The sequence below is a fragment of the Cygnus olor genome, chromosome 1 (assembly GCF_009769625.2).
Source record: "Cygnus olor isolate bCygOlo1 chromosome 1, bCygOlo1.pri.v2, whole genome shotgun sequence".
Taxonomy (NCBI): Eukaryota; Metazoa; Chordata; class Aves; order Anseriformes; family Anatidae; genus Cygnus; species Cygnus olor.
The window spans coordinates 119,517,451-119,544,013 of NC_049169.1; the positions used below are offsets into that span (position 1 = coordinate 119,517,451).

The window sequence follows — 26,563 nt, forward strand, 5'->3', positions numbered from 1 at the left end:
TGTTGATTTTTGCAGGGTAAATATTTTCACATGTAAACTTTGGGCCATGATTTGCTAAGAAGATATTATTCCATAGAACTCATTTTTCTCTGGAGTGGAGAACACTCAGCTATTAATTTAAAGCCATTCATGACAGTAAGGAAACATTTCCCAACAAAACCTCAGTCTGACCTATTAGAATAGTGGGAGGCCCATTAGCACAGAAAATCAGAAATGTAGGTAAAGGTAGGAAGTAGATAAATTGTAAATATAGCAATGGAAAATACATTTTACATGTTAGTTCTTTAACTACTGTAGAAGGATGCTATACTGAATAGTACTTCAGGAGAATGGTACTTTAGGATCTATATTGAATGGTACTTTAGACTTCCATAGTAGTGAAAAATCAAAAGAGGTAATTGGAAAGATGAAGCAAAGGAAACTTTGAAAGTCAAATAAGTTACCAAAACTTTGGATTGAACAGATTTTGAACTGAATTTGTAAAAAGTCTGGGTAAATGAGAAAGCTCTTCTGATATCATTTTCTGGCAGATCAGAAAGAGGCTGCAGGAATGTATTTGAAACAGTTTTGTCTCAGTATTTTTTCTGAACTTATTTCTGGTGGAGTTATTGCTATGGAACCACTGTTGTTGATCTATAACTCTTCTTGTCTGGACTTCATGCAATTTCATATCATTTACTCAGCTTTTTTATTTTTTCTCTGTATCTCACAAGAAGAAAAGTGTGTATTTTCCATCAAGATTTTCTGTTTTAATTGAGACTATTATGAGCAACTTCAGTTGACATGAATACTGATTACAGAAGGAATAATAACCTCTCTGACATGGGATGTTTATTGTTTTGTTTTTCCCTGGCTATATTCCTTGCAGGCAATGGTTCTTACCTTGTGAAGAAGGTGGTGTTAAAGTTTAGCTCCTCCAAGTCCCAGCAAGGCATACTAATGCACATACACAGCTATATGGACATCATACAAATATGTTCAGTTGTCCTGTAAGGTTCATATACTTTTCTGTTTTACTGACTTGGGTCTGCAGCTGTCTAGATGATCCAGACTTGTTTCTGAGTGCTTTGTGTGAATCCTCTTCTCTTCTGCATTTTCACAGGAGATGGTGAGCTCTATACTTTTGGAGAACCTGAGAACGGGAAACTGGGATTATTGCCTGAACAGCTGAAGAACAATAGAGTCCCACAGCCTGTACTGGGAATTATGGAAAAGGTTAATAAGGTTGCTTGTGGTGGAGAACACACAGTAGTGCTTACAGGTAAGGTATTTAATTGCCTTTTTACAGCCCTATAACTTAGTAATCTCAATTTGTTTTAAATAGTTTACATCCCACTGTAAAGTAAGATTCTGTAGTGATGCTAACCAGAAGACCATTGTATATCAGGGAGGTAGAAATCCACATGATGGTTAACCTGAGTAAGTGCAGGCTTGCGCTGTGCTGTGCTATCTCTTTGCTGGAGGATAAACTTTGCAAGCTAATTGTAACAGAAGAGCTTACAGGCAGCGCCTACTCAGTACCAATGGTTATCTCACCTGCGTGCTCTTGCCTTTATCTAAAACTTCACATTCCCATGTGAATGTCATTTTTATTTGACATTGAAAACGATGAATTGATTTTTTTTTTTCTTGTAAGAAAACCCTGTAAGAGCTCAACTGACCAAAACAGGGTAGCCTTTCTGTGGATGGAATCTGTGTGGCATACTGTGCATGGTCGGAGGCACATTCAATTCCACGTAGCTCAGGTTTCCCAGCATATGAAGTACGTAAGATTATTTGTACTAATCTCTTTTTTTATTTATAGTGTTATCCCCGATAAATAGAGTTTTAAGAGATACTTTACAAAGTCTGAGTACCTTTCTTACTGGGATCCTAACAAGCTAACACCTCCTAGCGTAAAACCAATGATCAATGTTTCTTTCTTCTGATGAGCTTGAAATTAGTGTTGGGAGTGTGGGGAGGAAGTCTTAGATGAAGTCTTCCAATCTGTAGTAAATTTAAATGACCCAGAATGTGCGGTGTTTAGAAAGTCACTTTTCAATTAGCTGTTGAAATCGCGAAAAAGTTGCACAATCTAATGGATGCCTAAACGGATTAAATATCTCTTGTAATACAGGCAACACCTGTGACTTCAGGTGAATTCTGTATTAAGGTGAGCAGAATCTTTCACATGCATATAAAACTAGTACAGATAGAGCATATTAAACATATCATACAAGTATATAAAAATCATTGAATAAAACTGTGATATAGTAGTTCACAGGATTGAAATTATAGTACTTGGAAGATGAAATATGGTCTATATTACTGTTTTAGAAATCTTTTTTAGCACATTTTGAAATATCTCAATCAGCTGATTTGAATGGGAAGTTTTCTCAGTGATTAGAGCTGTTTCCACCAGTTACAGAGGGTGTCAGTGGGTGGCATAAAATGGCTTGTCTCACAACTTTGAGGTGATGCCCGGTACGGTAAGTACCAGAGAAAATGATAGTTAACTACTTTTTTGTGCATATAAGAAATAATTTTTAAAATTTTGGATGAGTGAGTGAGTAAAGGAAATAGGATGCTATACAGCACTTAAAACACACCAAGAATGGTAGTGTATTTCTAGAAATTTGAATGAGAAACTAAAAAAAAAAGATTATTTTTAGTATATATTTGTTTGTCATAATTTTATTTGTTGAAATGCATTCATTGGCTGACTGTGCCTAGATGGATTCACAGTACGCAAAATAATGTTATGGTTTTAGGAGGTAGGAATTTAGGAGGTTCATAGCCGTTGTCAGAACAAAAATTCCTACCATTTGGCCTCAAAATAGCTAAGTGTTTATTTTAAGTGTTATTTTATGTGTTTTAATTTTATTTTATTTTTCGTCAATATGGAGGACTGTTTTAAACAGAAAAAAATTTATAAGTAATAAGAGAGAAAGCAATGTCTTTTGTAATCAGCTGTAATACACAAATAGTAAAATGGAAATTTGGAAAGAACAGAGAAAGAAGTTAGATCCTTATTATTACATTGAATGTTTCCAAACAGTCTGGACCTAATGAAAATTCAACCTGAACAACTTCAAGAATTGAGACTCTTAGAAATATGCTAGGTTTTCTTGAAAATTTCAGAAGGATGGATGAGGGGTTTAAAGACCCTGAAAATTACAGATCAGTCACTGTCACTTCTTTAGCTGTGTAGAAGTGTTGGGACAATTAAACAGCCTGTTCATAAACAACTGGAAGATAATTCAGACAATATTATAAGACCAATACAATTTCCTTCTATCAGAAGGTAATAGCCACTATATCTTATTATCTTTTGAATTTCATGAGGCTTTTCAATAGCTTTTAATGGATTCTCTGGAATCAGGTATGGAACTGTAGAGGACTGCACATTGCAAAGAAGATGGCCATATAGTGCTGTTAGTAGTAACATTGTAGATATGTAAAAAGAAGTTGCCTGTTGTGGTGGTTTTGCTCAGCTGGGCAGAGCTGAGTTCCACCACAGCCACTGTCACTCCCTCTCCTCAAAGGGCAAGGGGGAGAAAGTACGATCAAAAGGGCTCAGGGGTTGAGATTAACAGGGAGCTCACTAAACAATTACCATCATGGGCAAAACAGACTCAGTGTAGGGAGATGAATATAATTTATTGCCTATCACTAGCAGACTAGAACAGCGAGAATTAAGAGCAAACCAAAACCACCTTCCCCTACATCCACCCTCTTCTATGTCCTCATCCTGAGCAGTGCAGGGGAATGGGGAATGGGGGCTGCGGTCAGCCCCTGACGCTTCGTCTCCGCTGCTCCCTCACGGTCTCTCTCTGCCCCTGCTCCACGCGGGGTCCCTCCCACGGGATGCCGTCCTTCCCGAACTGAGCCTGCGGGGGCTGCCCACAGGCAGCAGCTCTTCAAGAACTGCTCCCACATGGCTCCGTACCACGGGGTCCATCCATCCCCCAGGAGCAAACTGCTCCAGCACGGGTCCCCCACGGGCGGGCAGCAGCTCCCCCCAGCCCCCCTGCTCCTGCGTGGGCTCCTCTCCACGGGCTGCGGCTCCGGCCTGGGGCCTGCTCCTGCGGGGGCTCTCCATGGGCTGCAGCCTCCTCCAGGCCACATCCACCTGCTCCACGTGGGCTCCTCCACGGGCTGCAGCGTGGAGATCTGCTCTGTGTGGGACCCATGGGCTGCAGGGGGACAGCCTGCTCCACCAGGGGCCTCTCCCTGCACAGGCCACAGGGGAACTGCTGCTGCCTGCCTGGAGCACCTCCTGCCCTCCTGCTGCACTCACCTTGGGGGCTGCAGGGCTGGGTCTCACTCCTTGCTCTCCCAGCCGCTGTGGAACAGCAGAGTTTTTTCCCTGTCTTAAATCTGCTGTCCCAGAGGCGCAAACATCACTTACTGGCTCGGCTCTGGGCAGCAGTGGGTCCCTTTGGAGCCTGCTGAAACTGGCCCTTATCTAACATGGGACAGCTTCTGAACTCTTTTCACAGAGGCCACCCCTGCAGCCCCCCTGCTGCCAAAACCTTGCCATATAAACCCAATACATGTGCAAAACCACCAAGTTTACATTCCACTGCATGAAGGACTTTTATGAGTTCTGCTGGAACAGTGTGTATATTTTGATCATTGCATTTTTGAAAAGGCATAAAATGATTTGGAGATTCCATAGTGAAACAACAGGGATATCAAAGATTAAGAAAACATACCCTGAGAGGAAAGTTTTAAAAAAGGGAACTGATTAAACTAAGAAAGAGAAAACTAAGAAGAGACATGGTACCACTTTTCACTGGCATAAATTCCTCCTTAGAAGGAAGGTAATCAGTTGTTCTCTTTGTGGGATCTCAGAGAAGGAATCTGGTTGCAACACAGGTTAAGTTAGACGTTAAGTAGAATTTTCCATCATAAGGATGGACACATTAAAAAAACTGGGGCATCTCAGTGATTGTGGTATCTCTGTGATCAAAGAAAAAGTAGTAGGATGCAGGGAAATATGGAACAGTCAGTCTGCCTTCTCCTTCAGAAAGCGTGTTATGTTTTTCTGTAATCTGCTGGCATAGTTCTTTCCATGTTCCCATTACAGCCTTTCTTGTGGCTGTCTTGTTTTAATCTATTCATGTATCTTATTCCTGGGAGCCTCTGGGAGCTTCAGTAATTCAAACAGAAGATTCTTTCCTTCTTCTTCACCTTTCCTGACCATCCTGTTTGAGTTGCCGTCTGCCTGTCAAAATTTCTATTCATTGGATTTAATAATTGTAAAATACTATAGAAGCAGGAAAGGGGTGTTTGACTTTGCCCACAGATGATTTCAAAATTATCAGTTTTAGCTTTTATGAATTCCACAACTGTATAGCATGCCTGTAATTAATCTTACATCAAAATGCAAAAGCTATGAAAACAAGTAGGTTTTGTAAGTCCTTAAATCTGTATTTTGGAAATGCTAAGTAGTCATCTGTTGTCAATCTGGCAGAGTGCCTTCAAGGTTATGAAATCAAAGTTTCTAAAATATAAACTGAAAATCTATCTGGGGGGGATTTTAAGTAATTTGATGTGATATTGTACTGCAAGTCACTGGAGAGAATAAAGGTGGAAGTGATGTGCTGGAAATAGTTATGTGTAATGATGAGACAAGCTGCAAGATTCTGGGTAAATCAAAACTCCTTTGGGAAGAGTATGAAGAGGAAACAACAGTAGCCAATCCAGGAAATAATGCAAGCATTTGTCTACATTTCAAAGGCTTTGTCTCTGTTCTTTCACCAACATACAGTCTCACCCTGGCAGTATTCTTTCATAAAATAAATTTCTTTACATGAAATCAGATTATCATTATTAGGAAAAAAATTACCATAAATTTAAAGCTAGCAAATATATAAATCCTAGCATTATTTTATGGGTTATAAAGTGAAGTTCAGCAGAAAGAATTAGATTATCATTATTGATTTTTTTGACCATAAATCTCAAACCAACCAAAAGATATTTTGTTTTAATGGTATTTCATGTGATAAAATTTCATTAAAACAAATGACTTCTACAGAGATTTTGTAGGAAGATGTAGACCTGGATGATATTTGCATTATAGTTAAATCTTACAGGAGATAAAAGTAGAACGCAGAGGCAAACTATAAATGCCAAAAAAAATGAAGAAAACACCATAGTAAAACAGTGTCTGGCTATGTAAGATTTATTTGCCTATGGAAATAGATGATATAATAGAAGACACATAAGAAATTCAGTGCTGGCTTAGCTGTCAGTTGATGATCAAAGTGCTGAGTGCCAGTACTTCCAGTTGGGTCAAGAGAAGAAGAAAACAATATCCTCTGACAAAAATGCGTAAAGATTGATAGTCGCTGTAATAAGAGTGAAAGGTCAGATAGAAGATTTTAAATGTAATTCAGCTATTATTATTCAGTGCCTAGTAATGTTATGGAGGAGATTATTCTGGGAGTTACTGAAAAACACTTGAATGACAAGACAGTCATTGGTCATAGCCAACACAGGTTCACAAGGGGAAAGTCCTGTTTAACTAACTCAATTTCATTTTGTGACAAGGTTACCCACCTAGTTGACCAAGGGAAACCAGTTGATGTAATCTTTTTTAGATTTTAGCAAAGCTTTCAATACTGTCTCTCACAGTATCCTTATAGAATCATAGAATCATTAAGGTCGGAAAAGACCTCCAAGATTGTCTGGTCCAACCATCCCCCTACCACCAATACCACTAGTATCATCCACTAAACCACATCCCTAAGCACCAGGTCCAACCTTTCCTTAAACACCCCCAGGGATAGTGACTCTACCACCTCCCTGGGCAACCCATTCCAATGCCTGACTACTCTTTCTGAGAAGAAATGTCTTCTGATTTCCAACCTAAACCTTGTGTGGTGGAACTTGAGGCTATTTCCTCTTGTTCTAACTCTAGTTATTTGCAAGAAGAGGACAACCCCCAGCTCCCCACAATGTCCTTTCAGGTAGTTGGAGAGAGCAGTAAGGTCTCCCCTGAGCCTCCTTTTCTCCAGACTAAAAAAAACCAGTTCCCCCAGCTGCTCCTCACAGGACTTGTGCTCCAGGCCCCTCACCAGCTTCATAGCCCTTCTCTGGACACATTCCAGGGCCTTGATGTCTTTCTTGTAGTGAGGGGCCTTGTGGACAAAACATCCAGCATACAGCTAGACAAGCATATAATACGGTGGGCAAACAATTGGCTGACAGTTGGAACTCAAAGGCCTATAATAACTGAGGTTACATTTAAATGGGGGCAGACAGTCACTAGTGGGGTTCCCAAATACTCCGTTTTAGGGGCAGTTCTCTTCAGTGTTTTCATTAATCATTTGGACACGGGACTCAAATAACTAATACTAAACATGCTAAGTTTGCAGATGATACTAAATTAGGTGTTGACTACCTCAACAGGAGAGAGTAGAGGGGCCTTGCGGAGAGATTTTGACAAGTGAGAGGGCTGGGCAATCACCAACTGTATGAAATTTAACAAGACCAAGAACAGGATTCTGCACCCGGGTTGAGGTACAGACTGGGGGATGAGAGGCTGGAGCACAGCCATGGAAAGGGATCTGGGGCTTCTGGTTGACAGCAAGTTGAATACAAGTCAACAGTGTGTCCTGACAGGCAGGAGGGCCAACCATCCCCTGGGGTGCATCAGGCACAGCACTGCTAGCTGGTCGAGGGAAAGGATTTGCCTGGTCTCCTCTGTGCTGGTTCGACCTCACCTTAAGTACCGTGTGCAGTCTGGGGCACCACGGTATAAAAAGGATATAAAACTATTAGAGAGTGTCCAAAGGAGGACTATGAAAATGATGGTCTAGAGGGCAGGATGTATGAGGAGCGGCTGAGCTCCCTTGGTTTGTTCAGCCCAGAGCAGAGCAGGCTGAGGGGAGGCCTCATGGCGGCCTGCAGCTCCCTCACGAGGGGAGCAGAGGGGCAGGCGCTGAGCTCTGCTCTCTGGGGACAGCGACAGGACCCAAGGGAATGGCATGGAGCTGTGTCAGGGGAGGTTCAGGGTGGATGTTAGGAAAAGGTTCTTCAGTGACAGGGTGATTGGGAACTGGTGCAGGCTCTATTCGGTCATGGCACCGAGCCTACTGGAGTTCAAGAAGCATTTGAACAACGCTCTCAGGCATACAGTTTAATTTTAGGCAGTCCTTTGTGGGGCCACGAGTTGGGCTTGATCATCCTTCCAGTTCAGGGTATTCTATAGATCTATGATTCTATCATTAAATAGGCTACAGCTATGAAATTCTGCCTCAGACACTTTGAACAAAAGAGTAAAGTTAATAGAAATATCTCAAGTGAAGGGTGCATTGTCAGTGGTGTTGACATACAGAAATTTTTCTGACTCAAACTTATGAAAAGTATTTGGGAAACAAGCTATATTGGGCCACTGTAATCATTTAAAAAGTGAGTGTAGCATACATGCATTTTAGGCTTTACACCATAAAGTCAACCTGGAATACATACTGGAGCGTATGTTGCATCCTGAGATGAAGTGGTGTGACCACAAATTCAAAATTCTGAAGAGGGGTATAGCTTAAAGAGCCTGAGAAACATTTATGTCTTTTAAGCTTAGTTTCTTAAATTTGTAAATTCCTAAACTAGTACAATTTTGAAGAAATCCTGAATTTCATGTCATGTACAAATGGGTACTATTTGGCTTGAGTAACACCATGTATGCTGATACAGTTTTCATATTACCAGGGTCTTTCCAGTTTTTCAGGGTGTGTCATTTCAGTCTTAAACAATAAGGAGTGAGTGTCTGGTTATTGTATATTCTTCTGTTTCATCTATCTCATTTAACATAGGAATAAGATAGGAGCAAATGTCATAGGGAGAAACTGTTGTACATCTTTGTTCGTTTCTTGTCATCAGTTCTACTTAGGGATCATCAAATTAGAAGAAAGCATAATCCAGTTATCTTATTGAGTATGAGAGAAGTTTCTTCCTGACTCTCATGCATAATTAGTCTATTCCAAAGCACTTCATTTGATTTCTTTCTTATGACTGTCTTATCTACTCTATTGGTAATTTTGCAGGGTAAGAACCATTGTTATCTGGGTTATTAAATCAAACTGCTGTTTGGAATCTCTCCAGCAATGTATTGGAGTAAATGGTAGAATCTAGAATGGAAAATAATTAATGTTGTGGTCTGAAATTCCAAAATGGGAAACTTTTTTTTTTTCTAGAGAACAAAAAATTAAATATCACTATTAACTGATAACAGTAATAAGGGGGAAAAAAGGAAAAGAAAATTAAAAAAAAAAACACAAACACTTTTTAAATATACAAGGTTTTAGAGATTTTGAATATGGGATTGGAAACCATCTTCTCTACAACTCTTACTGTTACTTCTTCCTTTAATATTTGCATTCGTTCTAGAGAATAAATAGAAGAACAGTTAAAATTCAGTTGCTGCAAAAGTTTTCTCTCTTTGTAGCAGCACAAACTTACTCATTTCATAACAGTCTTAGCAGCCAGTTCATGAAGATCATATCCTCATTTCAGGTGATTTATTTCATTCAGACTAAAAAAACTGTTATCGATGATTCTTTCAAAAGCTTTCTACCAAAAATGAAAGCTGTTGGTACCATCACCTTCAAAAGAAACGAGAGCGCAACAATCCCGAGTTGTGTACTTTTTCAATAAAGCCTTTTAAAAAGTAGCATGAAAGCAACTTGTGAATCTAGAAGTTGGAGAAGAAACATGATTGGGAGTGGCCTCAGTATCTTTTTTTTTTTTTTTCAAATGATGACAGATCCTCTGGGAATAATGCGCTCTATAAAAGGATGTATTACCTCCTTTTATTCTCTGAAGGGAGGGAAAGCAAGATATCTCTTCAAAGGAAAGAAGTAAAGCAGTTCTTGGAGAATGGGTTACTTGACATTACAATACAACACATTAGTGTGTTAGCATGTAAAATGATGGATTTTTTATCTTCTGTTTCAAGGTCTTTTAAAAAGAAAAGGAAGTCAAGATACCCTTTTGAAAGAGAATGAGAAGGATGAAAAAGCTATACCTTTTTATGACAGAACTAAGAGACTGTTCAAACTGTATAGGATTATCTAGATTTTTCAAATAATTCTTAAGTCTGCATACTACTGATACTGAAATCTCCAAATCCAATTATGAGCTGTGGTAAAACTGAGTATTATGTCAACAGCTGATTTTTACAGTAACATTTTTCTGTGTAAGCTGTTCAAAAATAAAGCTATAGTAAGACTGAATAGCCTATTGACAGAGTAGTAGTAATAATGTTCAAGGGAAATGAAGACATATGGAGATTCTGTGAGCATAACCATTTCTGTTATTCTTCTGCAGGTTTTTAACTTTGTATGTAGCCTTAAATATGTAGCAAAGAATGCACGGATCTTGGAGACTCTTGGAGCTCCCTCAGTTCTTTCAGCAAATAGCGTGTGTGAAAAAAAAATCTGAAAACTATACATTTTTTGCCTAGGACTATTATATTTATAGTGACAACTGTCATTGAGTTTGGAGAGCTGTTATGTACTCCAGAAGAAGCTTGTAGAGGTGGTTGCTGTCCTTTTGAACACAGTGGGAAATATCCCTGTTCTTCCAAAATAGGAAATACAGGAAGTAAAGGAGAAACAATCCCAGCACCCAAGAGGCCAAGACAGGACTTGGGCTCTTTCCCCTGCATGCTGTTAACAAAGCTGAGCCATCCTCATGCTTCACTAAAGCATTGGAGGAAAAGGTGCTGCCTGCATGCTGTTGCGGCTGTGTGTCTTTCCTCTCCACTTATACCACTCTGGTACTGTCTTGACCATTCCACAGGAAACCACATGAGTTAAAAAGCAAAAAAGCAACAACCTGGCTTACTGAGCTGAGCTGTCTTACTGTGTAGCCAGGTGGACAGAGGATACAGTGCAAGCAAGAGAGAAGAATGGGGAAGTGACATCTGCCCTTTTGGTGGTGTTTCATCAAATCATATCATTGCTTTATCTAGTCATATCATTGTTGGGACTGAGGACCATAAGAAGTAGCAACCATGGGACTGTATCCCCTTTTGTATTCATGCTGTCAGCAATTTCATTTGCAAATTCAAGTTCAGAATGGAGTTCAGCTCTGTCATTTTCTTACCAAGTCTGTGTGTGAGATTGCTTTGCCACAGACTTCTGCTTATCCCCATTTCTGCTAGGTGGAATTATTACTGAGGTTAGGCCTCGCTTATGCACAAGAGATGAATCATTTAAGAATGGTGCAAGGTTTTTGTCTTTCTGTACCTTGATAAATGACTAATAAGCAAATTTTAGGAGGAGCTAAATTTAGGTGCCTGTGGTATTTAGAAGTAGAAGAGAAATTCATTCTTCTTATGAAGGTACTCTAAACTGGTTTTGGATTGATCTCTTCTCCTCATTGTCAGTAGCAATACGGGAAGAAAATAGTATCCTGTACTTTTGAAGTTAACATCTCTAAACACAAATGCCTTTAGAGGTCTCGCCTGTTTTATGAAAAAGGCATTGCATATTGCAACCCAAGATTAAAGATAATATGAAAAAACTCCAGCTTCACTCAAAATAATTATGTGAATCAGATAGAGCTGTATATTTTGAAAATTACAAGATCTTCTGTTTTTCAAAGAAGAAAGTCAAATGGCATGCTTTTAAATAGGATTTATGGAATCAGCCATCCTGAGAAAGCCATTTCGTAAAACGAAGGTAAGACTTCTTCAGTTCACTTAGAGTGAGGTATCTTTCAGGAATCATTTATTGAATCTTATCCAGAAAGTCAAAATGTCACGGAAAAATTCAGATTTTTTTTAAAGATCCCCAAAGGTGTTCAGTGCTTTCTTGCACTGAAATTTCCAGTAGAGGGAGCTTTACTATTACCTTTAGTAGAAAAATGACTTTACTGAGTATTTTGCATCTCCAATCTAAAATAGTGAGAGACCTTTTTTTTTTTTATGATGTAAATTCATGACATCTTTATATGGAACAATTTTGAAAGGGGCAGAAAGGTCAAACTGTTTTCTGAAAAGAAAATTTCCATATTTAGTGTTACAGTATTTCATCATGGTTCCTTTGAAATTGTAGTTTTGTATAAAGCGGTAAGTGTGCTACTATGGTGGTAATATCAAATCTGGTCCATTGTCTGCTTTCTCTTTCCTTGAAGGTAGTGAAAGATTAGTTTGGAGTGAATGGTAACATAATTTGTTTTTAATATTTCTGTGGTTTGTTGCTGGTCCAAGAGCAACACTAAAACAGTTGCACAGAATAAATTACTTTTGTGGCACTGACACTTACTTGGCTATTCCAGTGGCCTTCTGTCCTTGACTCCAAGAAGTGCTCAAAAAGGAAAGATTCTCCTTCGATTCTTTTTTTTACACATTCAGATGTAAATGCCTATACCTGCCTTGTTCTTGAAGATGCTGAGGTTTTTGGTGGGATGGCATCCGTGTGGCAAGAGCAGGCGTGCTCTGCACTGTGTTCATAATAATGATGTAAGGATATATTGCTCCCAAGTCACAGTTCTTTTTGCTTGATGTAGGATTTTTTTTTGTCCTTCCCAATCCTTCACAGATTTTCATTAAGTTTTTACAAGTTTTAATTACTATTTTTCTAGCTTTTCCTTTGTTGCCTACATGCAGAAAAACAACAACAACAAAACAGAACAAAACAAACAACTAAATAAAAACAAACAAACAAGCAAAACCACCCAGGAAGTAAAATTCCAAGAAAATGTCGTCCCAAAAATACATAGTCTTTGAATTTCTCTTTTCATGCATCACCTCATCAAGATTTCTAAGCTTCACAGTCATCTCCTGTTGTGATGGAGTGCAAGGGATGGACACACCAACAATCTTTATTGTCTTGGAGAACATCACATTTTTTTTCCTGGCACAGACAGTCCATTAAATGGAAAAAATATAAATGTGGAAAGATTATTATTCTGTAACAAGATAACACAGTTATAATGTTCTCTGTATTTAATGCAGGGTTGGTTCGGTAGCCAAAGACAATACTGAAACCTCTTCTGTTATTGTTCCAGGATCTTCTTCCACACATATCAGTTGTGTTTTAAAGAGGTCTATTCTATTACATTTGGGGTCATACAGTATATATGTAGGTAACCAGAAATTAAGATTAGACTATTGTACTTGAAAATGCACTAAACATTGTGGTCTTGAGATAATTGTGGTGCATAAACTCCCATAACATTTTGCATTGGCTAATATTTTGTGTACATGTGGTCTGTGGATTATTTGCAGTTATGTTAGAAATATTAAATACTGAACCATTCAAAATTATATTCTGCATGTTGTTGCCTCTTTTCTATTTTATTTTGTAATTAACTGATAAATTTAATTGTTTAAATGGTATTTTTTTTAATTGATGAAACAGTGCTTTTTGATGCTGATGTCATTTGGCTTTCATTTGGCTAATAGAAAGCAGGTTATAATATATCACAGAATCACAGAATGGGTTGGTTTGGAAGGAACCTTAAAGGCCACCTGGTTCCAACCCCCTGCCCTGGGCAGGGACACCTCCCACCAGGCCAGGTTGCCCAAAGCCCCATCCAGCCTGGCCTTGAGCACCTCCAGGGATGGGGCATCCACAGCTTCTCTGGGCAGCCTGTGCCAGGGCCTCACCGCCCTCTGAGTAAAGAATTTCCTGTAGCAGCATATTTATTGTTAACTTTGCCTGTACATTTTCAGAGACAGATGTATATACTTTTGGACTTGGACAGTATGGGCAGCTGGGACATGGCACTCTTACTTTTGAAACTTCAGTACCAAAGTCTGTGGAACACTTGAGGAGGCGTAAAATACATAACGTTACATGTGGGGAAAATCACACTGCTGTAATAGCAGGTATGTATGTGAAAAATTCAGAAATGCACTTGTAGCTTCTCTGTGCTGTTAAAGCTTTTGTTATAAAATGAGTAGTAGAAGAAGGCATTGCAAACTTACTGGTTCTAAAGGTTAAGGAGTTAATGACAAATTCAGATTCAATATTAGGAATTTCAGATTCACAACCATGCATAGTTGTGTATACAATATCTCCTGGAGAATTGTAACCTCATAATCATGAATTTCTAACAAGTATGCTTGTTTAGAAGCCTTTTTTTTTTTTTGCTATACAGTTTCAATCCTATTGTTTCATTTTTTCCCCAAATGTCTAGACTAACTCTAATCTTAGCCAGTCCTTTGTCTGAAAAAATACGTACTTTTAGATCATATTCATCTGTCGAGAATCTAAAAATAATTGTTCAGTTTTTGCTTTGGGGAGAGAAATATTCCTTACTTGCATGGCCTGTTACTTTGTTTGTAATGGTTTTGTCCTGTTTTTCTGTTGAATCTTTGTTGTTAACAACATCCTTTTTTTTCCACATACAGAGAATGGCCTCATGTTTACTTTTGGAGATGGGCGACACGGCAAGTTAGGCCTCGGAGAAGAGAATTTTGCGAATCAGTTTGATCCCGCTCTATGTTCTAATTTTTTGAGTTTCACAGTCCTTTTGGTAAAACTTTTTGTCATGCTTCTCAAACATCAAGATGTTTAGATTCTTATGAAATGTTATTAATGAGAGCTGAAATCTCATTATAGAATGATTTTTTCCTGCAACATTTAATTAGTAGATAGCCTAGATAAGAGAAGGCTCAGGAATAATCTTATCAATGGCTATAAATACCTGAAGGGAGGATGTGAAGAGAACGGAGCCAGGCTGTTTTCAGTGGTGCCTAGTGCCAGGATAAGAGGCAGTGGGCACAAACTGGAGTATAGTAGGCTCCGTCTGAGCACCAGGCAGCACTTCTGTGCTGTGCGGGTGAGGAGCACTGGCACATGCTGCCCAGAGAGCTGTGGGGTCTCCCACCTTGGAGATCCTTAAGAGCTGTAGGACGTGGCCCTGGGCAATCTGCTCTAGGTGGCCCTTGTTTGAGCAAGACGTTGAAGCAGGTTAACTCCTGAGGTCCCTTCCAACCCTAACCATTCTGTGATTCCATGATAACACAAAGGGAAACACAAAAAGGACATTGTTTTCACTTATCACACTATACATTTAGTTTAGAATGTGTTTCTTTGGACTACACATATAGGCTGTTTTGTGGGATTTTATTCAGTAGCATTGGGCTATAGTGTTTTAGTCTGTAAAGCTGGTAGTAGCCTATAAAAGAAAATACTTGTTTCTTTTTGCTTTTTTGGCAGTTGGGGTGGGGGGGCTGAGGGGGACGCTAAATCTTCTCTGAAAACACCAGAATGATATCTATTTAAATATCTATTTAATTTTAATGATGATTTGTACAGTGGGATATTTGTAAAATCTTCAGATTTTTATTTTTTTTGCTATCCATATGGGATGAGAAAAGAGAAGTACTCTTTTCTTTTAAGAGCATTATTTTTATATATTTCCTGGGGTTTTTAAGAAATAAACATAACAGAATTGCCAACATCAGAAATGCAAACATCACTCGAGGTTGAGCAAAATTTGAGACTTAAGTACATGGCTTTCAGTTCTGTTTGTTTACAGGACATAGAGTTTAAAAAGTTTTATCAGAAGTAAAGGTTTTAAACTTTTTTAAAAGGGAAACCTCTGATCTTCCAAGAACAATACCGTGTCTATTGGAGGTTGTAGGACTTTGCATTACATTTTGTGGATATTGTAATAAAATGCCTGCGTTTATATTACTGTAGTTATCTGTTGCCTACATTTGTCTCACTGAAAATAATTAGCAACAGTCCTTTAAAATAAATAGCATAAATAGTCCTTTAAAATAATTAGCAACGGTCCTTTCAAAATCAGTGGAAATATTTTTGTTTTCTTCTGTATCAGTAGTTTCTTAGCCTTATCTAATGTGTTGTTGAATACAAATATAATGTGTGTTAGTGAGGAAAAATGAACATAGATCATTACTCATTAGTAATCATAATTATGTACTTTTATTTAACTAAAGTCAGTAGCAACTAGATTTGAAGTAACTTAGTATCTCTTGTTTTGGTTTTCTTATGATCTAATTCCCTGGGGATGATTATAAGAAAATCAGATCCTTGTGTTGATGCTTGCAAATGAAATAATCAGAACTTTGTTTTGGTGCTGTAGGTGGCTTGTGGTGGTTGTCACATGCTTGTTTTTGCTACTCCGAGACCTAAAGAATCTGAAGAAATACTCTTAGAAGATTTATATGAGAGCCGTTTGATTGCTACTATCTCTAACATGAGTGGAGAGTCACTAGTAACAAACACCTTACAGCTAACATCAGCACGAATGCGACGTCGAGAGAGGGTAAATAGAGATGTTGAGAGTTGCCATACTTTTTGTGGGAAACAGACACTTTTTAAACTGAAGTAACAGCATATACTCGTCAGACAAATATATCTCATTCAAATATGTGTTTAATTTTAATGTATAAAAAGAAGAATGAATATCCACCCTCTTCCCAAAATTGATGTAGGTAAAAAGATAGCTATTGGCCAGATTTTACATGTTTACGTGTATGAAAAACACTCAAATTGGGCTTGTATTTTTTTAATTCTAAAATACGTATTCTGTTCCTTTGCATTTTTCAAAATATCTTAGAAATACAATTAAATAAGCAAGAATCTGACTCCTTTTGATATTCCCTCTGAGTCCTTGGATGGATTGAGCAAGTTTATAGTTTATATGTTTTCAAAGAGAATCTCTCACAATCATCTTAAAATAATCTTAAGATACTGTTGCTACTTGCAACAGTGTTTCTTCTCCTTTATTTCCAGCTACATATTCTATGTGATTTCCTTGAGCAGCACAGTGAGATGGTCATCTTACTGTCCTCTCTGAAATCTAGCTCCACCACAAAAACACAAAAGAATAATTTTCCTTTATTTTGTAAAATTGTAGTGATGCTGGGGATCGTATACCTCAATGCAATTGAGAAACAAGTATTTTTATTTTAAATAAAAATCAAATTTCTTTTTCTTCTTTGTCTATATTTTAAGACTACTTGAGATTATTGTGTAGAAACCATCTAAAATGTCCCATTGTACAGCTCTCCAATTTTTAGGACTACAAATAATCAATATGTTCAAGAAATCAAGTTTATACTTGTATAACAAAGTTACAACGCTGTATCATCAAATGAAGGAAAACACCATTCTTATGTATGGGAGGTTACTTATGTTTAATTTTTGTACCCTTATCTTCAGGATTTTCTCAATATATGTTTTTTTAATCTTCTAAAGGAAAGGTCACCAGAACAGTTGATTCGAATGGTACGAACTCTGCCTCCACTGGGAGAACACTGCTTAAAATCTTCATTGCATGTGTCTAGCAACACCAGCCCACTCTGTTTTTCTGCAACAAGTCATCCTAAAGCTGTGCCTGTGGAGGAGAGACACCATGAAAAAGGTGAATTGTCACCACATTTTGCTACTCTTTTCTGAGAATTACGTAGTTTGTTCTTCATCATTCATAAATGAACGCTCAGGTTGAACACAAAAGAAGGCTCCAGTTCAGCCTTAACTAATGAGTGTTTGGCAGAATACAGACACAGAAATTGAGAAATATGTACAAGAAATGGCCTCAAACTTGGTTCATGTTTGGAAAATGTGCATAAAGATTTAGAGAAGGGATGAGTGAAAGAAAAACAATACTCAGATTGTGGTTCCTGTGCTTATAGAAATACAAGCTTATAGAAATACAACTTTATAAAAAGATCAGTAACCACTTTCTCTGTTGTCATGATGAAAAAGAATTACAGAGAAAAAGTGATTAGGAAACATCTTAAAGACTCAGGAAGGTTTAACGGACACCTTGGTTAAGAAAAGAGGTATACTAATTCATACAGGAGCTCTCTTCCTCCATTGGAAATGAAAAGTACTGTTCACTTTCCGTTGTCTAAGATAATAAGGATTTGGAATATCCTAGCTAATGCCAAAACCTGGATAACAGCGATTGATACTGTGCTGGACTTGTGCACAGGTTCTCTAGAGCCGTACTGGAATTATCTGAGTTCCTCGGGGTGTGTGATTTCCTGGAAGAAGGAATGCTGAAAAGTGCAGAATGCAGTGTTTCATGTAAAAGTTAGTTCAGATTGATCGGACAGTCAAATCCAATTTGACAGTAATTAACTCGGCTAGAATAATACGATTATTAGTAGAGTTGCTAGCATGTCCATAGTGGTTCCAGGAAAGCATTGCAGTGAAATTTGAAGTGCATTTAGAGTCTTTTGAGGTCTAAAACCTAGGGTTTTGTGCCATAAGAAACTAGTCATACACCTAATGAACCTGAAAATGTAGGAACATTTTCATTATGCTGTGTTGGAGTTACTAAACTCACTCTCCATCCTCTACACAGGTAATGTGCAATGTAGATAATATGACTGCAGATAATTTACTCTAATTGCTACACTATTATTGAAAGATTATCCAAAAAGAAAGGTTTGTCCCACGTAATGTTTACCCTTTGAAAGCCTGTAAAAATGGCCAGAGATTGGCAGTGCACTGAGGCTAGATCTTTGAGCTACCATTAATGTTAATACTGATCAAAATGAGGTGGAAGTTTTTCTGCTGTGTCTTAGGTTGGGAGGATGAGGAATCTCAGAACTTCAGCCCAATGTCAGTAAAATATCGGTAGTCTCTCTTTTACAAGAGTAGGCTGTACTGCTTGATATATATCACTTACTCAAATGATATTTGTTTACCTTGAAGAAAAGAATCATCAAAAAGATGAACCTAGTGACGGCTCTGCAGAAGATTCAGATAATGAAAATAAAGACAGAAACCTTGGAGATACAACTGACATCCTAAATATGGTAATATATTCCACTAAACTATCTGTGAGTTGATTGCTTTTGTGCAGGGGGACAACAACGCCGATAAGTCATGTTTCAAGTTCTAGTACAGAACTTTTGTGTAGCCCAGAACTTTGTATGTGACGTGAAGAAGTAATGACATACTATTAAATGAGCATGCATTTAATGTCATCATTATGCAATGAAAATATTTATTTTCATTTTCCAAGTGATGTTGTATTATGACACTGAAGCATAACCACAACCCCTCCCAACACTTTAGCTCTGGATATCAGAAAGAAAAGGAGAAGAGCATTGGATACCCCATAGTGATCTCTTATCTCTGAACTTCTTCCTCTTGATGATTTTCCAGAGAGAGAACTGCAGGAAGAGAAACAGATCTCTCTGTTCCTCAACGAGCTTTTTTAGTATATGTGGGTCATATTAAAGGGAAGACCAAAATGGAGACAGTTTGATTATTTGGTGATCCTCAAGCATGTTCCCACATGTTTTTCTTATTTAAAAACTGTTCACCTTATCACTTGTGCATCTTCCCAAAACATTTTCTTCTCTCAGCAGGTAGGGCATATCCCAGCCTTAACCCAGTGCAGCAGAACGAGAGTTTTTGTTTTACTTCAATGGAATGTAAACAAATGTGCAAATCACTGTGGACTCAGCTCAAGATATCTTGTCAGTTGTACTGGGGGGATTGCACATTTTACAGGAATGATTAGTCGTTTGTACTTAACAAGTACTTAGTAATTTAACAATCTGTGCATACCGTATAAACTTAAGACTTCGAAAACTTCGTTTACAAGAAAAAATTGTTTTCACATGTGATGGACAACATGGCTTTAATTTACTGAGACATAACATTGCACACTTTATATGCTAGACTTTATATGCTAGACTTCTTTCCCCTTTTAATTTTTGTATCCCTTATGAGTCAGTTTCAAAACATAAGAAAGAAACAGTAAATTTGAAAAAGTCAGGTAAACTTGTCAAAATAAAAAAACAAAACCAATTGATCTCCATGAATTTAAATGAAAGTAAGCTGTTACAACATAGATGTTTAAATTTTTCTAAACTGTGGGAATGTATATTTTGTTGACAAGTGTTTGAGCAGGAAAAGCCTTTAATGGCATGTTGATGATGTAAGTTCTGAAAGTCAGAAACCAGAACTATCCATGCCCATTATCTTGAAAAAGAATATGGTGGTTAAAGCATAAGCAGTTAGCTAACAGCTGCAGAGAGTATTTTCTACTCATTTATAATATATAGGAAAGGATGGCAAGAATCTCACTATTCTTGCCCACCTAGTAGTATTCTTCATTGCCTTGCCTTTTATGTTTTTCTTGCTGAGACATCAGATTCCAATGAAAACTTCTGCTATAGTGTTTCTTTGAACATGTTCTTTCAAGGCTGTGGAATCAAACTGGATGTTAAGCTGAAGGCTGGGATGCTAAGGTAGTAAAGTGTTCTATTTGTAGCCACAACTTCACACTGGGTGGGAAGCGGATCTAAAATGTGCTTGTGGGCAGTAAGAGAAGGCATGTAGTTTTCAGTCTTCGTAGTCTCCAATATAGACATATAAGCTGCTTATCACTATCTCTCTTTGTAAGAAGTAAATGAAGGAGTGAGTGTAAAATAGATGAGTTGAATAATCATACAGATTTTTTCTCAGCCTGGCTGTGCAATAGTATTACAATGGTCATATGCCATGATGGTGTTGTGCTTTGTGCTTCTCACACTTCTCAAAAGCTGTGTGCATTCCCTGTATAATCAAATAGCACCTCTTCTTCAGGTTTTAACGTACTGGTAATGTCATAATTGAAACAGCAGTTGTAAATTTAAAATAAAACTTACTCAGATTACAGTTTCTCACTACAAGGTTGCTTTGTTTTTTTCCTGGGCTCAACTGGAAGATCCAGCATTTTCTCAGGAGTCCTTTTTCTGAAGAAGTCTGATTGTCCCCTAGAGTGTTGGTAGCTGGAAAATTAACAGTTACGGTGGAAGATGGTGCTGTCTAGTCATTTCTCTTGCCTCCTCTGATCTTCAGAGGAGCAACTCACTGTCCTTTCAGCCAAGAACCAGATGACCTGAAAAGGCAAATTACCTGATCCCTTTCCTTCACTAGAGAAATAATTAATTTGGCAACTGTTTTAAAGAGGAAGAGCCAGTTGATGCAATATGCTTATATATATGAGACCAGAAACAAAGCACTAACCTTCAGGTAGTGAAACTCTGCAGCCCGCATAATATTAATAATTGTCTGAACATAAGAATCTGTGAGTTTATTAATTTTTTAATTAAATAAACTTCTTTACTAAATGTATGCTTGTTGTGGTTTAGCCCGGCTGGCAGTCAAACACCACACAGCCGTTCGCTCACCCTCCCCCCTCCCTCTCCGGGATGGGGGAGAGAAACGGGAAAGTGAAGCCTGTGAGTTGAGATAAAGACAGTTTATTAAGACAGGGAAAAGAATAACAACAATAATAATAATAATAATAGTATTAATAGTAATAATGTGTACGAAATAAGTGATGCACAATGCAATTGCTCACCACCCGTTGACCGATGCCCAGCCTATCCCCGAGCAGCCGGCCACCCCTCCACCCCGGCTAGCCACCCCTATATATTGTTCAGCATGACGTCAGATGGTATGGAATACCCCTTTGGCCAGTTTGGGTCAGCTGTCCTGGGTCTGTCCCCTCCCAGCTTCTGCTGCATCCCTAGCCTGCTCGCTAGCAGGACAGAGAGAGGCTGAAAAGTCCTTGGCTTGGTGTAAGCACTGCTCTACAACAATTAAAACATCAGCATGTTATCAGCGCTGTTCTCATCCTAATCCAAAACATAGCACCCTGCCAGCTACTAGGAGGCAAATTAACTCTGTCCTAACTGAAACCAGGACAGATATCCACCCCTTATTCCATACCATTTATGTCATGCTCAGGTTACACTCTTTCCAATACTTTCTAATTAATCACCATTTTCATCTATGATATATAGCAACCATGGTAGCGGTGACATACAGTGTTATATGATGATTAACATATTATAATTCAACTCATGGGCTATTCTCACCCAGTATTAGGTCCCCTTGAGGTACACACCGGACCTCCCCATTCTCTTGCATTACCCACCAAGTGCATCCAGGTCCCCGAGCAAAAGCAATCCCACGAATGGGCTTGCCTTTTCCTGAGGCGGGAGTAGCCCAGACTGTCTTACCCAGCATGTTTCTTACGTGCACTACAGGAACTTTATCCCCTTCTACAGTGCGTAACAGGTTTGATTGGGCAGGTCCAGCTCGGTTGGCAGATCCTCTAGTATTGACTAACCAGGTGGCCTTTGCCAGATGTGTTTCCCAATTTTTGAATGTCCCAGCACCCATTGCTTTCAGTGTAGTCTTTAACAGTCCATTGTATCGTTCAACTTTCCCGGAGGCTGGTGCATGATAAGGGATGTGATACACCCACTCAATACCATGTTCTTTGGCCCAAGTGTCTATAAGGTTGTTTCGGAAATGAGTCCCATTGTCTGACTCAATTCTTTCTGGGGTGCCATGTCGCCATAGGACTTGCTTTTCAAGGCCCAGGATAGTGTTCCGGGCGGTGGCATGGGGCACAGGATATGTTTCCAGCCATCCGGTGGTTGCTTCCACCATTGTAAGTACGTGGCGCTTGCCGTTGCGGGTTTGGGGGAGTGTGATGTAATCAATCTGCCAGGCCTCTCCATATTTGTATTTCAGCCATCGTCCTCCATACCAGAGAGGCTTTGACCGTTTGGCTTGTTTAATTGCAGCACATGTTTCACAATCATGAATAACCTGTGCTATAGTGTCCATGGTCAGGTCCACCCCTCGGTCACGAGCCCATCTGTATGTTGCATCTCTACCTTGATGGCCTGAGGTGTCATGGGCCCATCGGGCTATAAATAATTCACCTTTATGTTGCCAGTCCAGGTCCACCTGAGCCACTTCAATCTTAGCAGCCTGATCCACCTGCTGGTTGTTTTGATGTTCTTCAGTAGCCCGATTCTTGGGCACATGAGCATCTACATGGCGTACCTTTACAACCAGGTTCTCTACCCGGGCAGCAATATCTTGCCACAATGCAGCAGCCCAGATGGGTTTGCCCCGGCGTTCCCAGTTGTTCTGCTTCCATTGTTGTAGCCACCCCCACAGGGCATTTGCTACCATCCATGAATCAGTATAGAGATAGAGAACTGGCCACTTTTCTCGTTCAGCAATATCTAAGGCCAGCTGAACGGCTTTCACTTCTGCAAACTGACTCGATTCACCTTCTCCCTCAGCAGCTTCTGCAACTCGTCGTGTAGGACTCCATACAGCAGCTTTCCATCTCCGATGCTTTCCCACAATACGACAGGACCCATCAGTGAACAGGGCATATTTCTTCTCATTTTCTGGTAGCTTGTTGTACAGTGGGGCTTCTTCAGCACGGACTACCTCCTCCTCTGACGATATCCCAAAGTACTTGCCTTCTGGCCAGTCCATAATCACTTCCAGGATTCCTGGGCGACTGGGGTTTCCTATTCGAGCCCGCTGAGTAATCAGTGCAACCCACTTGCTCCATGTAGCATCAGTTGCATGATGTGTAGAGGGGACCCTTCCTCTGAACATCCAACCCAGTACCGGCAGTCGGGGTGCCAGGAGGAGCTGCGCTTCAGTACCGACCACTTCCGAAGCAGATCGAACTCCTTCATATGCTGCCAATATCTCCTTTTCGGTTGGAGTATAGCGGGCCTCAGATCCTCGGTATCCCCGACTCCAAAACCCCAGGGGTCGACCTCGAGTTTCCCCAGGTTCTTTCTGCCAGAGGCTCCAGGTGGGGCCATTCTCCCCGGCTGCGGTGTAGAGCACATTCTTTACATCTGGTCCTGTTCGGACTGGCCCAAGGGCTACTGCATGAACTATTTCTTGTTTAATTTGTTCAAAGGCTTGTCGTTGCTCAGGGCCCCATTCAAAAGCATTCTTCTTACGAGTTACTTGGTAGAGCGGGTTTACAATCAGACTGTAATTTGGAATATGCATTCTCCAAAACCCCACGACACCTAGGAAAGTTTGTGTTTCCTCCTTGCTAGTTGGTGGAGACATAGCTGTTATTTTGTTGATCACATCCATTGGAATTTGACGACGTCCATCTTGCCATTTTATTCCTAAAAACTGGATCTCTCGTGCAGGTCCTTTAACTTTATTTTGTTTTATGGCAAAACCGGCCTTCAGAAGGATTTGGACTATTTTCTTCCCTTTCTCAAAAACTTCCTCTGCAGTGTCACCCCACACAATGATGTCATCGATGTACTGCAGGTGTTCAGGAGCCTCCCCCTGCTCCAGCGCAGACTGGATCAGACCATGGCAAATGGTAGGGCTATGTTTCCACCCCTGGGGCAGCCGATTCCAAGTATATTGGACTCCCCTCCAAGTGAAAGCAAACTGTGGCCTGCACTCTGCTGCTAGAGGGATGGAGAAAAATGCATTAGCAATATCAATTGTGGCATACCACTTGGCTGCCTTTGATTCCAGTTCGTACTGGAGTTCTAGCATGTCCGGCACTGCAGCACTCAGTGGTGGCGTGACTTCGTTCAGGCCACGATAGTCCACTGTTAGTCTCCACTCACCATTAGACTTTCGCACTGGCCATATGGGACTATTAAAAGGTGAATGGGTCTTGCTGATCACTCCTTGGCTCTCCAGTTGACGAATTAGCTCGTGGATGGGAATCAGGGAGTCTCGGTTGGTGCGATATTGCCGCCGGTGCACGGTTGTGGTAGCGATTGGCACTTGCTGTTCTTCAACCCTCAGCAACCCCACAACAGAAGGGTCCTCTGAGAGACCGGGCAAGGTAGACAACTGTTTAATGTCCTCTGTCTCTAAGGCAGCTATGCCAAAAGCCCAGCGGAACCCTTTTGGGTCCTTGAAATATCCTCTTCTAAGATAGTCTATGCCAAGGATGCACGGAGCATCCGGGCCAGTCACAATACGGTGCTTTTGCCACTCATTTCCGGTTAGACTCACTTCAGCTTCCAATACAGTTAACTGCTGGGATCCCCCTGTCACGCCATAAATACAGATGGGCTCTGGCCCTTTACAGCTGGATGGCATTAGAGTACATTGTGCACCGGTGTCTACTAGAGCCTTATACTTCTGTGCGTCAGACGTGCCAGGCCATCGAATCCACACAGTCCAATAAACTCGGTTGTCCCTTTCCTCCCCCTGGCTGGAGGCAGGGCCCCTCTAGTCCTGGTCAGAATCTTCATTTCTGTGTTTAAAAGACTGCCTGATAGAAGTTGGAGCAGCAAACTTTTCAGAGAACCCCTTTCTCCCGATTGTTTTCTTTTGCAACTCACGTACCCGTGCCTCTAGGGTCTCAGTAGATTTTCCATCCCATTTTCTCATGTCCTCTCCATGGTCACGTAGGTAAAACCACAGGGTGGTGCGGGGTGTGTACCCACCATATTGTCTTCTTTGCATGGATGCACGTTTACCCCTAATAGCTGAGACGCTGGTTTGTACAGGTGGGGAAGAAAATACACTCTCTTTAAGTTGCTGGACCTCTTCAAAAAGTTTCTCCAAAGTATTCTCTTTTAGTTGGTGGCCACTGGTTTGTTCAGGTGGGGGGGAAGATAAATTCTCTTTAAGTTGGTGGAACTCTTCAGAGAGTTTCTCCACAGCCGAGACGCAGGCCTGTAGGGAAGAGGAGAGATTTCCTTCGTACTCCCGGAGTTGTTTAGCCATGTCACCCACTGTGGGATCTTCACCGTTTTTCCAGGTTATTATTGCCAATGTGCTGGCCCATGTTGATGGTGCATTCCGTACAAACTTCCGCCATATGGGTCGAGTACACTGGACTTCATCTGGATCTGTGGATGTTTGTGCATCGTTTAAGTCCTTATAAATTACTTCCCGTACGGCTAATTCCCTCAGGTACTGAATTCCCTTCTCCATGGTGGTCCACTTGACTGGTACACATACAAGTTCTTCCTTGTAGGGATACCTTCCCTTCACAGCTAACAGGAGACGCCTCCAGAGGCTGTGAGATCGTGCTCCATCTCCAATTGCTTTGTCAATGCTTGCATCTCTAGCAAGGGATCCCAACCGCTTGGCTTCCCTGCCCTCTAATTTCACACCATTGGCTCCAGTGTCCCAGCACCGGAGCAGCCAGGTGACAAGCTGTTCACCTATACAGCGACCAAAATCTTTTCGCACATCTCGTAGCTCACGCTGGTATAGGGTTCGGGTAGTTACTGTTGACTTACTGACATCCTCATCCTCATCTTCATCCTCCTGCACACTTGATGGCCCAGCCTCGTCTTCTCCAGACCCAGACTTAGCAGAAGACTTTCTGCGTTCTAAACGACCTGAGTCTCTATACCACTTTTTCACCTTTTCTACAGGGGCAACTTGCACTGCTACAGCTCGCTTCTCCGACCCAGCCACAGGGTCTGCCACAGGGGTTGGAGTACCCTCTGCAGGGTCAACTTGCACTGCTACAGTTCGTTTCTCCGACCCAGCCACAGGGTCTGCCACAGGGGTTGGAGTACCCTCTGCAGGGTCAACTTGCACTGCTACAGTTCGTTTCTCTGACCCAGCCACAGGGTCTGCCACAGGGGTTGGAGTACCCTCTGCAGGGGCAACTTGCACTGCTACAGTTCGTTTCTCTGACCCAGCCACAGGAGTGGGAATGGCTGCGGGAGCTGGAGCCGGAATGGCTGCGGGAGCTGGAGCCGGGACGGCTGCGGGAGCTGGAACGGCTGCGGGAGCTGGAGCCGGGACAGCTGCGGGAGCTGGAGCCGGAACGGCTGCGGGAGCTGGAATGGCTGCGG

General features: G+C 40.5%; 1 protein-coding gene across 3 annotated transcripts in view; it reads left to right on the top strand.

Moving 5' to 3' along the window:
• Window positions 1–26,563, top strand: part of RPGR (retinitis pigmentosa GTPase regulator) — a 74,473-nt gene that overhangs the window by 22,005 nt on the left and 25,905 nt on the right. For all 3 annotated transcript variants that reach the window (XM_040530680.1, XM_040530661.1, XM_040530672.1), the window contains 6 exons: window positions 1,103–1,261; window positions 13,670–13,825; window positions 14,351–14,475; window positions 16,054–16,236; window positions 17,172–17,337; window positions 18,639–18,742. In XM_040530680.1, the coding sequence (XP_040386614.1) occupies window positions 1,103–1,261; window positions 13,670–13,825; window positions 14,351–14,475; window positions 16,054–16,236; window positions 17,172–17,337; window positions 18,639–18,742 (893 nt within the window). The remainder of the gene's footprint in view (window positions 1–1,102; window positions 1,262–13,669; window positions 13,826–14,350; window positions 14,476–16,053; window positions 16,237–17,171; window positions 17,338–18,638; window positions 18,743–26,563) is intronic.